General features: G+C 34.6%; 1 protein-coding gene across 2 annotated transcripts in view; it reads right to left on the bottom strand.

The window, feature by feature from the left end:
• VPS50 (VPS50 subunit of EARP/GARPII complex) overlaps nucleotides 1-19,463 on the bottom strand; it is a 79,684-nt gene that overhangs the window by 33,591 nt on the left and 26,630 nt on the right. For both annotated transcript variants that reach the window (XM_088161667.1, XM_014875636.2), the window contains exons 13-19: nucleotides 16,452-16,587; nucleotides 11,683-11,780; nucleotides 10,897-10,991; nucleotides 10,166-10,264; nucleotides 6,796-6,886; nucleotides 5,094-5,270; nucleotides 641-759 (exon numbers count right to left, since the gene is read on the bottom strand). In XM_088161667.1, the coding sequence (XP_088017793.1) occupies nucleotides 641-759; nucleotides 5,094-5,270; nucleotides 6,796-6,886; nucleotides 10,166-10,264; nucleotides 10,897-10,991; nucleotides 11,683-11,780; nucleotides 16,452-16,587 (815 nt within the window). The remainder of the gene's footprint in view (nucleotides 1-640; nucleotides 760-5,093; nucleotides 5,271-6,795; nucleotides 6,887-10,165; nucleotides 10,265-10,896; nucleotides 10,992-11,682; nucleotides 11,781-16,451; nucleotides 16,588-19,463) is intronic.

The following is a 19,463-nucleotide window of genomic DNA, read 5'->3' as shown; positions in this document are numbered from 1 at the left end:
CATCTAAGATGTACAGTGTCCTAGACAGAAACTTGTTTTCAGATCCTCTTAAAGGATATAAAGTTGGCCTTTTTATATGAATATATATAAATAAAATAATTTTTATATACATTAAAAAATATGTATGTTCATTTATATATATATATATATATGTGTGTGTATTACAGAAAAAGAAAACAAAATTCAAAAGTACTGTCTTCAAGCTATGGAAGAATCTAATTTTTTTCTTAACCTGTAGTAGTTTACTGTAATGAAGAAGCAGAAGCCCAAAACCCAAAGCATTTGTTTGCAAACAACTACTTTTGACACAACAGAAATGACACATATACACAGCAGCCGCTATAGAAGGACATTCAGTTAACATCTTGTCCTTACTAACCAGTTTTCCACTGCCTGCTTCAGAGAGCCTTTATCTGCTTTCAAAATGTTCCTTTCTTCATGTTTTGTCTGCAATAATGATGAGCAGTTTAATGTTCCTCATCATTCTGGAGATCTAAGTGCTGAGCCTTCTAACTGTGCAGGCAGCATAAAATTTATTTGATTATTATTCCACTGTTGTAGATGATAGAAACTGAACTAATTAGAATACTGAGATGAAAAGCATGTGAATTAGACCAAGGACACACACACACCTACTTACCTTTTTATGGGGGCATCTCCTGTCTGCTCATCCACATAATCTCTTTTTAACTCTTCAGGAACATCACTGTCACTATCATACTCTTGATATGCACTTTTTTCTTGTTCATCTGACTCATACTGTTAAAAAAAAAAAAAAAGAAAGTAACAAATTGACTACCATTATTTTTCTTATAATGTTGTCACTCAGTTAATGTTGCACTTTGGTCATTTTTTTGCTTTTACCTTGATTGGGATACAAATAATTTGGCTGGTTGAGAGGCTGCTGACAATGTTCTTTAAAAATGCAGCAGGTAAATTATATTATGTTGATTGAGTAAATATTCACATCATTCTATTTCAGCTACTGATAATTTGTGTTGCTTTCTAGTTGATGTATAAAGTACCACAAAGCATATTTGAGCTTTTATTACTTGCTTTAAATCTGAAAAAAGGGTAATAAATCACCAAAATTCATCCATACAGTTGCAGTTAAAAAAAAAAACCAACCTGGCACTGCATAATACTTAATTATTATTGGAAGAAGAACTAAACTATTGCTTCACAAAAATACTTATTTATATTGTACATATTTAATTAAGAAAAGAACTGAATACCAAAAAAATAAATTGCAGTTGGACAGAATGCACCTGCACTTGAAGGGAGAAACTTTTCCTTAACACATACATTGCTTTGAAGTCACTTTATACACACAGTCAATAGTGACACAGGTAACACACTCTAGTTCCAGGATTCTTTAAAAATGACAGCCAAAACACACTAGGACGTGTTTTTTCAATCATGCCTGCCCAGGCCCCAAGTTGCTGAGAGTTTTATAGACTAGCACTATAGAAAGCACTATGTTATAAAAGCAAGAACCCCACAGTACAAAAAATTCAAAACAAAACCAGCTCAGGTGGAAAAAAAAAAGAAAGTATTAAGAGACACTCGAAAGAAATATTCAGACCATTAGTAATCCCAGGCAAAATATCTGCCTCATGAACATTTCAGATAAAGGAAAGTTTTAAAGAAAACAGCTCAGTTTATTTGAAAAACGAACCAAAGTCAGCCTTGACTAAGGACAAAAAGAACCACAGTTTAATTAATTGGCTCAACATTAGCACAGAGAATTACTACCACTTATTATGCATTAATATATAATAATTCAATTAAAATCCAGTGACAGTAAAATGATAAATTGACTACAAACTGTTAACCACAATTCACATTGAAGTAAGAATCTGTCAGTTGACATTGTCTTAACATTATAGAATAAGAGGGACTTTGAGAATTTTTTTTTAATGTGGAAAAATATTAAGTCTCCTAAATCTAATGCTATTAATGATCTGGAATTGCTATTTATGAGACAAATGAATTTGTATTTTAGAGTATGCATTAATTTACAACTATTAAATATAGACCTCAGTCTGAAGAGACCTTATAAATCAATTTTAAATATGCACAGTGTGCAGTAAAATTTTGAAGTGGCAACATTAATTCAGGTATCTTGTAGCTATAATCAGTTACAAGTGTTTAGGCAATCCACCCAAGCCAACACACAGGCAGCAGTAAGATTCATCATAGTTGAAGAATACACAGAATACAGTTACAATACTGGAAGTTAACTGTATCACAACAGAGACATTTTAAGAAGCTACAGAAAAGGGACATAAAGCATCTCACTGAAGCTCCAGACACTGAGCTGAGGTGATTTGGTCTAGGGGCCCCATTTTGCAACAACTAAGGACTTAAGAAGACTCTAAAATTCTCAAAAGAAATCCTGACAGTTCTTCCCATCCTACAGATAAACTAGCAAGTAAATTAACTGTTTATGTCCTTATGTCCTTATGCTACTTCTTGCTACATTTGGCAACATGCCTGCATTCTCTGGAAACAAAATTCCATCTGAAATAATTTCAATTTTCAGTGCTAAAATGTGCCTCCACCTTAACTGCTCAATCAAGACACGGAAACACAAAACCTCAATAAAAATTTTATCCTGCATTGTCTATGCAGATTTTTTATCTTTCTATGTAAAGAGTAACAAAATAGATGTACCTTCTACTTTCTGAGCAGAAGCTCTTTCTATGTCAGCACTATGGAACAGACAGTAGTGACAGACTGAAATATTAAAGGTTAATGGCTCAAGCAATTGGCAATTTGCAAGAGCAGCAGGTGCTCTGCTGAGGCCAGGTTTGCATACACCAACTGTGTGCTGGCAAAACCTCTGATCTCCATAAGACAGAGGAGGTGCACACCCACCACCAGAGGATGACCATGAAAAAACAGCCTTTGTTTAGCAACAAACCATTTTTGACCCAAATAAGGAAAAAAGTCAAAAATAAACAGATCCTGCGAGACAGGATAACGCTTTTTTATCACACCAATGTCCTTCCCATGAGGAGGTATCACATAAGCCTTAAGGTATTTATCCCTTCTGATAATGCATAATTGGCTCAACTAAGCCAAACAGCAGTCAAGTTATTTAGAACAGGCCACAAACCATCAAAGACCCCCAAAATGCCCCCAGAGGCATTTCTGCAGTCTTCCACCAGAGATTACACATGATCCACAGTTTTGCAGCAAACAGCAAGAAACATCCATCCAGGGGAGGTACATGGCTTCTTCCCCCTGAACATGAATGTCTATTAACCCAGTGAACTTTCATGTTTGGTGGTTTTCCCTCAGCCCAAACAGATCAAGACTGTGGCTATCACTTTGACCAATGGACATTGAAATTGCAAAAACCAAGTCCCACTTGGACCCACAAGTGGTGTTATCTTTCTATTTACTATCTATTCTTATCCTTTCTTCCTTTTTATTCTTTATATATTTCTTAAGTTATATCTTGATACTTTTATATTGTTATATTACTATAGATATAGTAATTACATGCTAGATAAGACAGCTACACACTTCATTTCCACTGAAATCAAATTGTTCTAAAATAAACCTGCCATTTATATGTAAGTATAAACACCAATCATTCATCCTTGTTTCACTCTAACCCATCTCAAAGGATCTATTAACAAGAAGCTCAGTTACCCTGCCTCTGGGACAGTAATGCAGAGAGGAGACTAAAAATGTCAAAATGGAAAGTAGGATGGTCATCTGTAGAGTACAGTCACCTCAGTCATAAAATACCTTCATTCCAATACCAGATGGGAGATGTCCTGTACACTGGCTGACAAGTTAATTAACCTGCCCTGTGTTTCCATTTCTTTCTGGTTTACACTTAGTTCTGTAATTCATGCAGGTTTCAAAGTGCCAGTAATACCTGCAGGACTATTACTTCGCATGAGTCTGCAGTGTCTGTGCCGAGGTCCCTTTGAACACTAACAGCTCAGTGACACTTGTCCTACTGACAGAAGGCAGCAGTGTGACAAAAACCAACGAAACAGTGTTTCCAACATGATCATCAGCATTTACTACCTACCTTTTCATCAAATGATTTCATGTTTGCAAAAGCAAAAGCTTAGTATAGAGTAAGACAATGTCTTTTAAATTTTTCTTCAAGCTAGGAGAAACAGATTCTGAAGGGTAAAATGTTAGAAATGGAAAAACCAAAGAAGGTGTGTCCTAACTTGTTTGCAGAGTTTTCATATCTCATAAAAATGTGCAGAGAGAAATAAAAACATCTCAGCATATCAATAGCAAAGAAATGAAGACAATTCTAGCCTTCTACAAGTGTAAGTATGCTGCTTACAAGTCACTAAACAAAAAATATGGGAACAATGTAGGCTCGTGTTCGCTAGCAGCAGCCTGCAAGGTACCAGAGAAGTTTGAAACCACTAACCAGCAATTATTCTTTTTTGCTCTTGAGATGTGATCCAGTCTCAGTAGCACAAGTTAAGGCCAAGAAAACATCATTCATCAAAGGGATAAACAGTAACAAAAGAAACAAAAACATGCTAATGTAGCCTTTAAAAGAATGGTACAAAGTTTTACATTGAAACACATTTGACCACCACTAGATTTTCTAAAAAAAACCTCACACAGTTATTGTTCAGTTTTATAGAACCCACAATAAAGAGAGTGTCCTGAGCATTTAAATTACAACTAAAAATGATATAATAAACATCAGAAAATCCATGACAAACAAATGCAACGAAAGAAGCAACCCACAATGATTCTTTCCTATGAAGCCGGAAAGCAAGTCCTAAAATGACAAAATTACCCCCACAAAGAAAGCTAACTTAAACCCCAGGAAAAATACTAATTTAGGTGGAACATGTCTTTCTAACCTTCAGTAACGCTTGACTTCAGTGGAAAAAAAGTACTGATTCAGTGCAAAACAAACTGAACTTTGAACAGGATGCCTGGCTTTCTGGCACTTTTTAAAAGCAAAGCAGCACAGAAGTGCAGGCAACAGATTCTTGTACTAAGACACTTTGCCATCATTGCCACACAAAATAAATCATCATTTACTGAAAGCACTATTTGCCCATTTTTTTTTTTTCTGAAACAGTCCATACCCCATTGGAAGCTAACACATCTTCTGTCTCATCATCTTTGCTGTCAGCCTGAATTTCAAAGGGGTTTCCTCCGTTGCAGTACTGCTCAAACAGCGTTACTGATGACGAGATTGCCGAGGCAGGCTGCTTACTCGGTGACACCGACGGGGAACGCGACTGCTCCATGAACTTAAATTCCTACCAACAGAAATAAATCACCTTTTAATCAGCCATTTTCAATGCCATTATGACTCCAGTTCCATAAAGACAAAGGATAACAACAAACTTGTGGACAATTAACTTTGAGTCAAATTTTGCTGCTTATTTAAACATGCTTTTCATGCTGGCTCAAGTTAACCTTGAAAGTGGCAACCTTAAGTTGGCTTCTCTTTGTACTTTTAGAAGTTTTCTGCTACAACATGCAATACATCTGCATTCTGAAAGTATTTACTGTCTAAAACTAGGTGAAAACTAATTTCGCTTTTTATTTCACAGAAATAAAGAGATAAAAAAGATTTAAATTATATCCAAAAATGCCATTTTCTTTACACAAGTTATTGGTATTTTACTATATTTACTAACGAAATTTTCTTGTTGATACTTTAATTTTAAAAAGTTGTCAGATTTTTTTACTTCTCAAACCCACTGCACAGTTTCTGATCACTGGGTGAGTGCACAAACTCTTGCCAGTGTATGGACCAAGTAGGACCCAAAAGGTATGATTTTACTTTTTTTTTTCCTAAAAAACACAACTTATCTCAGATGACATACCATTTTTATCTATTAAACTCTAGCTATTGATATTCATAATGGCAAAATATACATTTTCATTGAACTAAAGGTTTAAATATGAAAACACATGCAGCTAAAAGGACTACAATGTTAGATTTCTGTTTGCTTAACAGATCAGTAACTTTCTGCCATTTTCTGCTGCCACAGTCCCTTGAGCTGTATGTATGGATTTTTAATTCCATTTCTTCAATAAAAATATTCTTTCTTTTGCTACTGGATGCTACTGAGGGTTCTCCCTTCCTTTCCCTCCCTACTTTTGGTGATCCAGTAGCCTACTGTTTACTGCTACAGTTAATTCCACAGAAGTTGCACAATGATCTTGCTTAACATTGCTGTGCTAAAACATTTCTGAACTTTAATTATAGCTTTAATCACAGGCATCATGTTTTATTTGGCAAAACAAGTTAATTTCATCCACCACATGCTAAAAATCAAAAAAATCACTTCACATGATTAGAAGGGGAGTACAGTAATTAATTACTTGCTTTCAGTTGGACTTCACCACAGAAGAACATTTTTTTCCCATGTCAGCCATATGACCTATGTTTCCAGAAACAGATGCCAAATTGGTACAAGCCAGTGAGCGCTCATGCAACTACTTTTAGGCACTCATGTTTTAGTATCTTACTGTCAAATAAATAATTTAGAAATGAAAAACAGACACATTGAAACAGGAAAAATAAAGGCTATCATTATGCTTACAACTCTAGCATCTTCCATAAAAACCTCTGCCTACCTGAAACAGAGACACTACTGTTTCAAAACCATTTGACTCCTAAATTTCTAATACCATGAAGTAAAATTGAGAAGCTTTTAGAAGCCATTAAAAACATTTGTACAGCAGTTCATGGATCTTACTCCTTCTTAGAACACTGTGACTCTTAATTATTAAAGCATTAATATATCTGTATATTTTATTCATAGAACGTACATGAAGCTGCAAAATACTAAAGCTTGATTTAACAGGACAAAGTTCCCAGGTCTCATTCTCCAAAAACATTCTTAGCTCTTCAAGACGGGTTCTGAAACACAAATGAATACTCTTAATTGGCAGAAAGAGTAAGTCACAAAGCTGGCAATTACTTCACTTCTGCAGTGAAAAATTCCTTCTAAAACTGTACAGAAGCTACACTTTAAAACAAGTATTTAAGTATTTCTTCTAACCGACAAACCACTCAAGTGCTGGGGCTACCAAAGCAGTGTATTTTTTATGACAGTCCCAAAGAATATCTTTCTTCAGAGGTATCTCCAAAATTTGTAAACCAATTTTTTTAGTCAAAACCATTAAAAATTATAGAGGGACACCTACAGTCACACAGAAATACTGGATCTTTCCTCTGTAAACTGTAGAAAGTAATATAGTATATATAAACACTCCACTAGCAGCACAACAACTTCTGAGAGCTCACATAAGACAGATGCTTCCTTCAAAGACACTGAAGCCAATAGAGAGCAAAGGGAAGTGGAAAGAACTGATATTCCACAGACATCTCAACTTTTCAAAGAAAAAACTTAAATGGCTAATAATCTCTAATTTTCTTCATAGCTTAATTTTACTTTGGTATCAATACAGTAATAAGGAAAAGTAATCAAGCCATTACATCTCTGCATTTCTTCTGTTGCTTTTAATCACTAGAAAAGCCTCCACTCTGCCATAAGCAGAAACATCTTTAAGAAGGAAAAAAATTTGCCACATAAATGGAACATATAGGAAAAGACACCAATGAATGCTTTTTGGGATCACACTGCTCTATCTTTTCCTCTTAATATAGGGCATATTGTTTTGTTTAACAAGCAACAGTTGGTAAATTATGCACTGGGTTTCTAATTAGGCAATAAAATATTCTAGGACTACTACAACTTCAATAATGAACTACAACAACCACTACAATTAAAATTTGCTTGCCATGATGAGATAAGCAATGTGTTGAATGGTGACTACAGTTTGCTGTGTCTATTTAAATTCACCAGTTAAATACAAATAGACTTAAAGTGCTATTTTCAGGGCATAGCTTGCAGATCTTCTCACAGTAAAGCCAACAAACAACAGATAGTGATGCTGTGAAAACCAGCATTAGAGATTAAAAGTCTTTGTGAGGGAGACTAAGGCGAAAGTCATAAAAAAGCAAACATTTAAAAGCCACACAACAGGTTTTGTAACATTTCAAATCTGAAACCAAGCTCTGACAGAGTACTTGAAGAAATGCTCTTAATTTTCACCAGCATATATGTCTAGAAAGGTGAATGCATGAAGACCTGATGCATTCATTCTCTGAAAAGCTTAAGTGATCAGACACACCTTTTTACAAGTGTATCAGTATAAAAAGTAAATTACATTTCAAAAATCATCTTACTGATGCTTTTTGCCAAAAGCCCATTCTGATTTATCAGAACAACCAACTTGCACCCAAAACAAAGGGCTTCCTGTATGCTCTAGTACTATGCTCTCCTCTATGTTTTTTTGCATCACACAGCCAATTCCTTTCAATATTTTCTCTATGTTGGCAGTTCTCTATAACACCACACTGCCCAGGAGGCCACGTATGTCAAATTACACAAAGAACCGATTACTCCTGGACTCTAAGCATTTCAGCTCCATGTAGCTTTCATCTACTAATGAAGCCTTAAAAGCACTCCTGATTTTTTTCCCCCTCCAATTAAATACCCAAGAGAAGTGAAAGCCACATTAGCTTGATCTGAAAAGGCAAGATACTTAAAGCTTTTATATAAAACACCTTAGGGGATATAGCTCTGAGACAGGGGGTTTTCATGTTTTTCCTTCTGAGGATGAAAACATCAGCCAATTAATTTTCACAATACCCATGCAGCATAAAACATGCAGAAAGTATTAAAAGATTTCATAAAATTTAATTAATGTCAATAAATATTTCATTTTATTTTCACAAGAATTACATTATCTTAAAAAAACAAGTTATTTCAAAAAATTACTATTTCTATATATATATTCCATCAATGTTCCTTAACCTTTATTTTACTCTAAGATAATTCAGAAAATTAGTGTGATTTCTTAAGCTGTTTAACATAAGCAAAACCGTAACAGTCAAATTATATTTACTTAACTTTATATTATAATTATAAACTTTAAACTTTTTAAACTTAACTTAACTTGATATTATAATTATATTTATAATTATAAATTATATTTACTTAACTTTATTTTACTTTAAGTGTAGCAAAAGATGGTTAGGTAGACCAAAATCAGTTCATGAAATTCAGTTTAAGATTCAGGAAAATTTTAAGAAATAAAAATAGGTGTCATCTCCTGACAAGATATAATGTGGATCTGATGAAGGCTCAGAATTCCTAGCTACAAACTACCAAAGCTGGAAGAAATCCCAAACCACCTTCTCATCTTCTGAATTTTGACACTGTTTCATGTTTTCCTGCCATCATTTTCATATGTCATGCATTTTAGGCAGAAAGTCACAGACTTTTCAAATAGCTCTGGATGTATTACTTGTATGACAGCCCCCAAAAACAGGACAACAGATCAATACTAGGAAAGTAAGCATCTAGGATTCCTAAAGCATGGAAGGCTGTATTTCTTCTCATATCTTCTTAGTTTTTACACACAGAGAGAATGTAATGCTAGACAACTAAAATTAAAAATATGTCAATCACCCAAACCAAAACACTTGTAAAATCAAGGCAACAAAAACAAACAAATAGAAAGTTAAGTCTTGATGCTGTTAGAGCCATATACCATATCTGAGTCCAGAGAATGCCCATCCATGACAACACACGACTGGCCTCAGATAAGACAACAGAGCTGATTGAAATATAATTAGATCCTGCCAACAAACAAGTCATGAAAACATGATTCAAAAAGATGGACTCCGTTCTAAATATTTTACTTGATGCAAGATAAAATTGCATATTGAAAAAAACATTTCATAGTCATATATGATGAGTCTTCTTAAGCAACAGCATAGAAAAAGAAGACACAATTTTGCTACAAAGTTAACACTTCAGAGGCATTCCTCCTCAGGATGTCAGCAGACAGAAGGCAACCCAAAAAACTACTGCAATTCTACAATAAAAAGTTGCTCATTTTTATCTGGCCTGCCTGCTGCAGAACTACAGTTTTCCACAAACCCAGTGGAAGCAAAGGTTTCTCTATCCTCTCCCCTTCTCCGGGGCTCAGAGCCTTATTCTCTTCAAGAAACATCAACCTCACTGTCAACCTCAGGAACATGATGCAGTGGAATTCCTTTGGAAAGCATTTACCCAACAACAATAAATGTCATTAGAATCATCCACTGCACATATACTAGTCTCACCTGTGGTATGTTTTGAAATAGTTAACGCTTTGTTTTCTGATAGATTCTTGCAAAACTTCAGATTTACTGCCACAAAATTCTTCTCCAACCTGCATCAACCTAGAGAAATAAAACAAAGTTTAGACATATTTCTTGATTTCTTAATACTGCTGTTCCAACTGTGAGTGTACATGTATCTTCATAAACACAGAGCATCAATGTTACATATCAATATTAAGGTTGCATTCCACAGAAGCCCATACCTCATTTTCCTTCAGATCCTACAACTGTGTGCCATACACATAGAAACAAAGAGCCATAAGCAAAATAAATGCATTTTTGAGAGCCTGCTACACAGGGTAAGCTGTCAGTTCACAGTTCCAATCTGTCATTTTATTACGAAAACAGGATATTGTACAGGTTGGTAGTAACACAATACATTTCTGCTTGACTCAGACTCCCTTTAAAAGCTTTTAGAAAAAAATTGCTAGAAAAAATTGCTGCACATCCCATAACTTAAAAGGAGACAATACTGAAATCATATCACACTTAAGCAGCAAAGCACTTCATGCTACCTCTCTTAAATACATCCTCATAAACTCTCACATATAGAAGAACTGTTCTTCAAGCTATCAGCATATTTGAATGACATTGGCATCAAAATGCATTTATCAGCCTTAATCAACAGTGCTATCTCATCAGAGCTCGTTTGTGGCCACGTACTAAAAGGTCTTACGACCACACCAGCGTACCTGCTGATAACATCAAGTACAAATATGAAGTCATCGTATTTGAAGTTAGACAGATCTGTTCCCAGAAGATATGTTTTCACTTTCAATTGAACATCCTACAAAACACAAACAAGTTTTTGTGTACTTAATACACTGAAGACAAAAGTAAAGGCCTGGGTGCCTCATTCAGTAACACTTGTTGCTTGCGCTTATAAATTTTTTTTGAGATTTAGAATATAATTCCATTTTCTGTAACATAAGTAATTTTTTAAAAATAATTTTATAATCAGTTTCTTTAGCACTCTATAACACAGATAGAGTAAATCCTAGATGCTTTATTGTCAATGCAAAAACAGAACTTAGCTTCTTCATCATATATTTTGGTTGACACCAAACTGATCCAGCAATCACATTAGGAATACCATAAAACCAGTCAGATTCTCAAGGCTCCAGGCTCTCCATAGCTATGGTTATAACAGAATTATAAAGCAGTATACAGAGAAAAAGCACATGAGAAGAAAACAGATTGTGTGGCAGCATCCAGATTGAAAGAAATGGGACCAGACTAAAAGTCCTGTTACTATCTTCTGGTATCTTGACAGAGTTTGGAAGTATTTCAACCACTGAGTCATAGAAATTGTATTCCCATGGTCTTGAGACATACATATCTAAATAAACCACTTAAAAAAAACCAACCTGGAGACAATTCTTTAAGAACATTAGTATAGATAGAACCATAATTAATACCAGAGAGGTGGAAGTGGGGGGGAATAAATACTTAGGGGAAACAATATTCAAAACCCATACCTGCCATATTCGTGAAAGCCCGTGCTCCAATTTCTTTTTTACATAGTTGCGGTCAAAACTGTTTTCTTCAGTTCCAATCACATTGTTGCCATCTGAAACTTCAGGTTAAAGGCATTGTAAATATTTTCAAAAGCTTTGAAAGTTATCCTACACAGAATTACATTTCCTTAGCTATTGACATATTTTGATTAAGCAAACCCCAGAAGAGCTACTTTGCTCTAAACTTCTGAACAGAAACTAATAATGCATATATAAGCATAAAATCATTATATGCAAATGCAGACCAGGAGAGTTTCATCACCTGCACACCAAATACCTGTCCCAGTAGTGTTCCTTAGCTAGTAATGTACTGCAAGGATCACAGTGAGAGCTAATCCTGACTGACCCTTGCAGTTCTCTATTACTAGGCTTCACAGCTTTTTCCATAAAAACTCCTGGCTTAGTTTCACCTTCCTCAGAGAAAAGAGCAATTTTTCATGTCTAATTCTGTTATCTACTGAAGAAGAGTCCAGAAACATAAACAACATACATATGTCCTCATTTGTCAGCATCAAGAAATTTTTATCAACAAAGTAAATGCTCTTTCCTTGTCATGCCTTGCCCTGAATCCAGACCTTGCAGTCTGGATGAATATCATGTTAATACTGTGAGCACCTTATTAAAGAGGCCAGTAAGGAAAGGGGCACTGGATACAAAACTTTTATCAACCTTTTCAGATGTGTGCAAAACAGACCCTGCACCATTATCTGGACTACCATATATTTAAGAGAATGAAAGGAAAAACATCCACTAACAGGGATTGTTATGACTTGTATCAGATACTGATAATTCAATTAAACCAAAATAACAATAAAGCACAGCAGTCTGACTCGTGGTTTGATTGTATCTTCTTCAGATCATCCAGTGCTCACTGTCAAGTAAACCTCAAGTAAACCTCCTGTAACAATCACCAATTATAAACAGCACTTAGCACTGCCTCATTCTCCCAGTCCTAGGCCAGACTCTTTGTAAGTGGAGTGTCATATACATTATCCTTCTCCTCATCAACCATCTGGTTTCTGATTTGAACCTTTCCAGAGTATGTTTCTCAGAACAAGAACTATTGCCTAGTATAAGAACGTTTATATAAGTTTAACAGGAACAACAAAAATATGCTATCTTCTACATCTGTACCTCCATTTAAATGCAAAAATCAGACTTGGGGAATATGAATAATGAGAAGGATGCTGGTCTTGCTTGATTTTTCTCAGATGGAGCCATAAGGTGTGGCTGAATATTATAAAATTATTAACTTTATCAAACACTGAGAAAGCTTTACCTGTAAACTAGGGATTACAGTAGTGAACATACAAACACTACCAAGAACAACTGGCTAGCCAGTTGAGTTAAAATGTCTGCCCACAAGGCTGGAACACAAGAACACAAAACCAACATAATAACCAGCAAGAATGTAAAAGTTCCAGTACTGTGAATTGAGTAACTCCTCATCAAAATTAAAAACAGAATAAAACACAGTATAGAAATTTTGGTATTCATTTTTCAAGGCTGCAAATCTGTGCTCAACTTCTTCCGGTGTTAAGACATTGAGACTGCTTTTGCAGGTTAACTGAGAATTTACCCTAATAACTCAAAATGAGATGATAAAAGGCTGCTTTATGTGCAAACAAGACCTAAACATAATCCCATGCTATAACTACTGCTGCAGGGCATGCAAAATATTTTCCTTATGAAAGAAAAATCATAAAACAAATATTACCACGGCCTACATAAATCAAAATTAATATCTAAATATTCTCATCTTCTGAAAGTAATAATTCTGATAAAAGCATTTTCCTGATCTTCCATGGAAGATTAAATGAAACATAAACAGGAAGAGTCTAAGAATCCAATTTCTATAAACAGAAAATCTCTAAGTGATTTTAACCTTTCCCAGACTTTGTTCAAGGAAACAAAACCAGCAATCCTAGCCACAGCACACTCTTCGTGTGTTTCTGCAACCTCCTCTCTTTTAAACTTCTGCAGACTGGAGCCAATGCTAAACAAGTCAGTGTCTTGGACCTGCTCTCTGGATTAAGACCATAGTCCCTGCACTCATGAACTGCCATTCATGAAGGAATGGTTGAACAGACACTGCAATATAGATGTTATAGTTCACTAAAAAAAAAAAAAAAAAAATCAATGGAATATTCTATCTGTCAGTCTCCCAGTAGTCCTGGCTTATGGCCAGTCATACTAAGAGGTCTTGTTTCCAGTTTTTCAATGAACTGCACTGCAGCAAATTTCACATGTGCAAACACATTAACTTAGGATAAATTCCTTGAAAATCAAGAACTGCACAAGTGTTTACACAGTTTGCATTGAGGAATTTGCAACAAGTAGAGAACACATAAATATTCATAACTAGACATAAAAATAAGGATCAAAACCACCCAGGAGTTATTATTCTAGATGTCTGATTTACATACAATAATTCTTCAGGTTTTTCAATATTTCTCAAAATTCAAAAAGGCAGCTTTCAGTCATAACAAAAGGCTTTTGTTTCATCCTTGCATAGTACAGGAAAAGAAAAAAAAAGGACTCAATCAAATCTCTGTCTTCTAGCCTCACTCGTTGAATACTAAGCAGGTCTTGCACAGAATTTACTCTTATAAAGAAAATATTTTGAAAATTAAAATGGTTGAAATTGAATTTACATCCCACATCATTTTTCTTCTTGCTTTTCTTTGAATCTTTTACAGATAGTAGACCTGTTACCAACTTTTACCCCTAGGATCACATATGTCAAATCAAGAGTTTAAATGCCATCGTGATCATTTTACCACTCACTTTCAAATCTTCTGTTAAATCAGTCTCATTAACACATGTAAATTACATCAACATCATAGTAAATTTCATGGTATGTGAAAATTCAGCAGAATATGGCAAGCCCTAACAAAAACCAGTATGACTTCAAAGTGCACTTTACTTTGAGCAGGGAAGGCAAAAATTATCTGCATAGGTCCTTTTGAAACTCTCTGTTTGATTCTTTACTAAGAACATAAATAATGCTCTGACCACAACAAATGGTGTAATGGACAATTTTCAGTAAGTAGTTTATTTTGAGGGATAAAAGCCCATATTACAGCAATTTGCTGTTTACTGAAGAAACAACAAAATCGTAGACAAAGTAGCAGCTCATTAAATATGACACATTTCATGTTATGTTGATAATTCTAGTTCACTAATTTTATCTTCAGTTTGATTAAACATGTTCTACCTATAAATACTTAATTCTCTCTTTCCAAGAACTTTTTTTGGATAAGTTTTACTACTAGAATACAAACAGCTTTATAAATAATGTCTTTCAAGTCCAGCTTCTCATTTCTACAGCTGTAGTTGGGCTCTAAGATCGAGAGTCCCTTGACACATTTAAGGTACTTTCTAAGAGTGCTGAGATTAAGCAGGACAATACTGGGATAGCCATGAGTTCCCAAAATTATAAAAGCCAGCCATAGTGGTACATCCACTGCTCCATCTATGGGGCTTACTTGAGGAACAACTTCAGCATGATCTCCTGAACTGCCTCCCTGGTTCCCTCTGACATACATGCTCATTCCATAGGAATTTTACTCTTTGACTTTACCACATATCACAGCCATTAAATCAATAAGTATGAAATGAGAATTCCATGTACAGTTTTAATAATTACTGTAGAATAAGCAGGGAGTTTTAGAAAATAAAACAACAGATATTTATAGTCCCTCTGAAATTTAACTGTACTTGTAAAATTCCCTTCTGTGTGCTTTATCATTGCTAAGGTATTTGAAAAAGTGATTCAGTAGAGCACTACATTTCAGTTATACACTGTAGCTAAGCCATATCTCCAGAAAATTAAAACTGAGTGACAGAAGGTTAGTAGTAAATATACCAAAACACTCTGGCATGCATTTAAAAGCAGTGCATCTAAAATTATTATCTGACTGTATATATCACTTTATTAGGCTCAATGGTTCCTGTAGAAGGCTTTAGAGTGCAGATTATTTTCTTTCCTCACAATATCACAAGTAATGTCACTAAGGGAACTAGTTTTCTAAGAGCATATATGGCTGAATCAGGAGTCTACTGTGATCACTTTTCCATGAAATAAGTTCTTTATAGTACCTGCTTGATTTTACACCTGCAAAAACCACAGGAAAATGCACACAAGCAAAAAATGTTATCTTCTTTATATAAGGTACTATATACTATCTTATACTATATACTATACATAGATATACTAACTTATTTAAATTGTAAATGTAAATATTATTGAGAATTGGGAATTCAGTCAAAACTTTAGAATCTTTCTTTGCATAGTGCATCATGAAAGCAAATATTTCAACTCTGAATTTTACATCTATGTAGCTATAAAAATTTTTATCTTAAGCAATGGCTTCAACTCAAAAAACAGCTGCAGTAATAAAAAAAAATTTTTTTACTAAAAAAAAATTTTTTATTATCATTTTTTAAGATTCCACACAATAGAGGAAGGACATTTCTGCTAAGCACTGTTTAAAATAAAATTATTTATATCTGCAAGACTGGCACACACAAATATTCATTTAAAAATTAACCTAATACTGAAGAGTAAAAAAATCCAGTGAGTGCTTTAGTCCTTACTGCACATGCTCAGCAAAAATGCTGAAGGCACTGAGTCAAGACCACAAAGATACCAACACATAAATTAATAACTTGAGCACAAGAAAAGTTATTTCCAAATATCAGACGTTTTGTTTCCAGCAGTTTCTTACCAGAAGACACAACTGCTGCCTCATCTTGGTCATGGTTCTCATGCCACTGCATTGTTCTGTAGTAACTGAGCATGACTTCCCAGAGGGCTTTGCAGAGATCAGCAAGGCATGGAATGTAGCTGTCAGATGTAATATGCTGCAGAACAACAAAATAGCACTGAGAAACTTCAAAATTGTGTTCCCTGCAGCAACACAAACCATAACAAACTCTCCAAATTCATACAGCTGAGCTGACATACATCAGTTTGGTTTTCAAATGTATTTTAAGAAGTGACAGATTCCTGATTTTGGTCAAGCAATCAAATGCTGTCCAAAAGTATAAAGTGTTTTTGTTAGCATTTTTTCTTCCATTTTCTCAGTTGGCCTGTATGTTAACTCTTACTTTTATTTTACAGTGACACAGATACAGAAGTAAGGCCATCTCCCTATCAGAGGGATGCTGCCACCCTGTATGTCAGTTCAACAACACAGACTTTTGTACTTCAGGGCTACAGAGAAGCCTTCCTGGCAAATACCCCATTGAATTGATCTTGATCTTTAAATAAATAGATTTTAATTTTTTTTTTTTTTTAATCAAATGAACTTGCTGATTCAGCAATTTTCTCCACTAACTTATCAGGAAATGAAACTCTTACTGTATTTCACAGCTTCTAGTACCTAAAATCTAAACTTTGCTTGTGCAACTCACTATACCTGAAGACATACTGTCTTTCAGGTGGACAGGAAGAAAGGATTACTTACTAAATAACAAGATAATTCAATTTCAACTAAGGAAAGAACTGAATTTCTTTGAGCTTATACTAGAATAAAAAAAATCAAAACTTGAGACTGAAGCAGCCAAGCTTTGCCCTGCTCCAGCAATATTCAAAGACAAAATATGTAACAGCATGGCATAGTGCTAAGAAAAGAAACACTCAACAATGAAACAGTGACTCTGAGTGTACAGGCACTAACTTTCCTAAATGCTTAAGAATTTCTGAAAACATTATTCTTTTTTTAAAGGTTCACATTATTATAATACCCAGTATCTGAGTTCCAAAAAATGCAAACAAAACAAAGAAAAAAGCCACTGTAGTCCCCCACTACCCATATACAATGGAAATAAGCTATAGGAGTTCATTCTGATAGATTTTTAGAAACACACAGCGGAATACCTGCCTCAAAAGGAATACTTCAATTTTATATGACTTTCCTTGCTTAATCAGAGTAAGTACCCCAAAAGCCTTTACATGTTAAGTGCATCCTGGCTTAACAGCACAGACAGGCTGAAGAGGGTTCTCACTTGAATTTAACAAAGAGAAAGAGGGTTCATATTTCAGTCTTAAACAATTCATTTGCCAACAACTGAATTCACGAGATAAAAACCTGCTGGTTTTTTCTACAGGAAGTTAGAAATTGAATTGTTATGATACCTCATCTTATTCAGCAACCTGATTTCACAAGTGCATTACAACAGGTAACAACCAACACTGAACATGATTTGTAAGAGACCAAAATTTCCCATCTGCAGCCTGTCCCCATATGTCTAATGGTTACCAAGACAGTAATGAAAAATAAAAAAAGAAATGTCAATGCAATTACAGCAATATTCATAGTACAATAAAGTCTCAAAATCTAGGTACCTTCCTCTTATAGAGAACACCAGCTATTGCAGGGTCATATAAACTTAAGCATCATCTCATTAAGGCTTTGCATAAGTAAAAAACTAATCGAAATAATGAGGTAATAGTTTTGTAACCATGCAGTTAAAGCCACTCTCTTTCTGTGCATTAAAAATGTGCTATTTCCAAGTACCTGAAAGATCCCTCCATACACTCAAGTAGAAGGACAAACAGCAACACACAAGCTGTATTTTAGAATTGGTCAGAAGCTCAGTAGTCATTTTTAAGTGTAAATAAACGGGCTTAGTATTATTAGTACTAGCAAGGAATGAAAAATAAACTAGGCACGCAGAAGTATAAAGTGAAAAAAAAGAGGAAAACTTGAAAGAAAAGTTCATCAGAAACTAAGAAACAAAAATAAAACCACACTCTGAAGGCTTATAGCAGAAAATAAAAGGACTGCAGTCTGGAGAACAAAGGTCAGGGTTTGCTGGCTTTCTGCATCTAGAATTCATCTCAGTGAAGTGGAGATACCAACTACCAGGAAACTTAAGTATTCATTAACATAATGAGTAAGTCAATTAATCCTAAGAAATTTGTTTTGCTTATCACAGTTTTCTTTATATGAAGGCTCTTAGATTATAGAAGGATTTTAAGTCAAAGAGGCATCTCTTTAAAATGAAATGGTTTACAATACAGATATGCTGTTTACTAGTGGCAGCTACATGATGCCAGGAGATAAGAGAAGTGAAAGTACAGAAAATGGATCAGAATATGAACTTTAATCTCCTTGTAACTGTCTTTTAATTTGACAGATTGCAACTGATGGAGTGGGTCCTTAAGTTGAAGTATGATGAAGGCTTAGTCTGTGACTGAAATATACATCCTAAAGAACATTCAAGACAGAAACATAATTTCAAATTGTAATTAAACATTAGAGCCATCTAAAATATCTCACATTCTTCTTCCCCACCACTGAAGTTTTAGAAAGTTTCTCAGAGTGTAACAGTAAAATTCCAAGTGAAAAAATTAAGAGTGAACTAAAAATGCTACTCAAACTACAGTAATTCATTCTAACAACATTACAAAATATGCAAGAAACTGCACTTAAAATTTGTAGTAGAAGAAAATATATGTATATTCCCAGCCCATAATCTGTCTATCATCAGGCTTTCACATCTCAATATTATAGCTGTCCCTTATCCTGGTATCAAAAGTGCAAAATTAAATGTGAGAATGAAATGTGAATGACACAAAGTCAAGAACAGTGGGAAGACTCCAAGAATAATGGGAAGACTCCAATTTAATTAGAATCTTTACAAGAATTCTTACTGAAATGCAGCATCAGAGAAATTGTGAATACTACCTAAATGCACTGGAATAAAGTTCAAAAATAAAAGCTATTCCAATA

This window comes from Sturnus vulgaris, chromosome 1, assembly GCF_052056855.1.
Source record: "Sturnus vulgaris isolate bStuVul1 chromosome 1, bStuVul1.hap1, whole genome shotgun sequence".
Lineage (NCBI taxonomy): Eukaryota > Metazoa > Chordata > Aves > Passeriformes > Sturnidae > Sturnus > Sturnus vulgaris.
The sequence above is the reverse complement of the archived record's forward strand: the minus strand, read 5'-3'. Positions and strand labels throughout refer to the sequence as shown.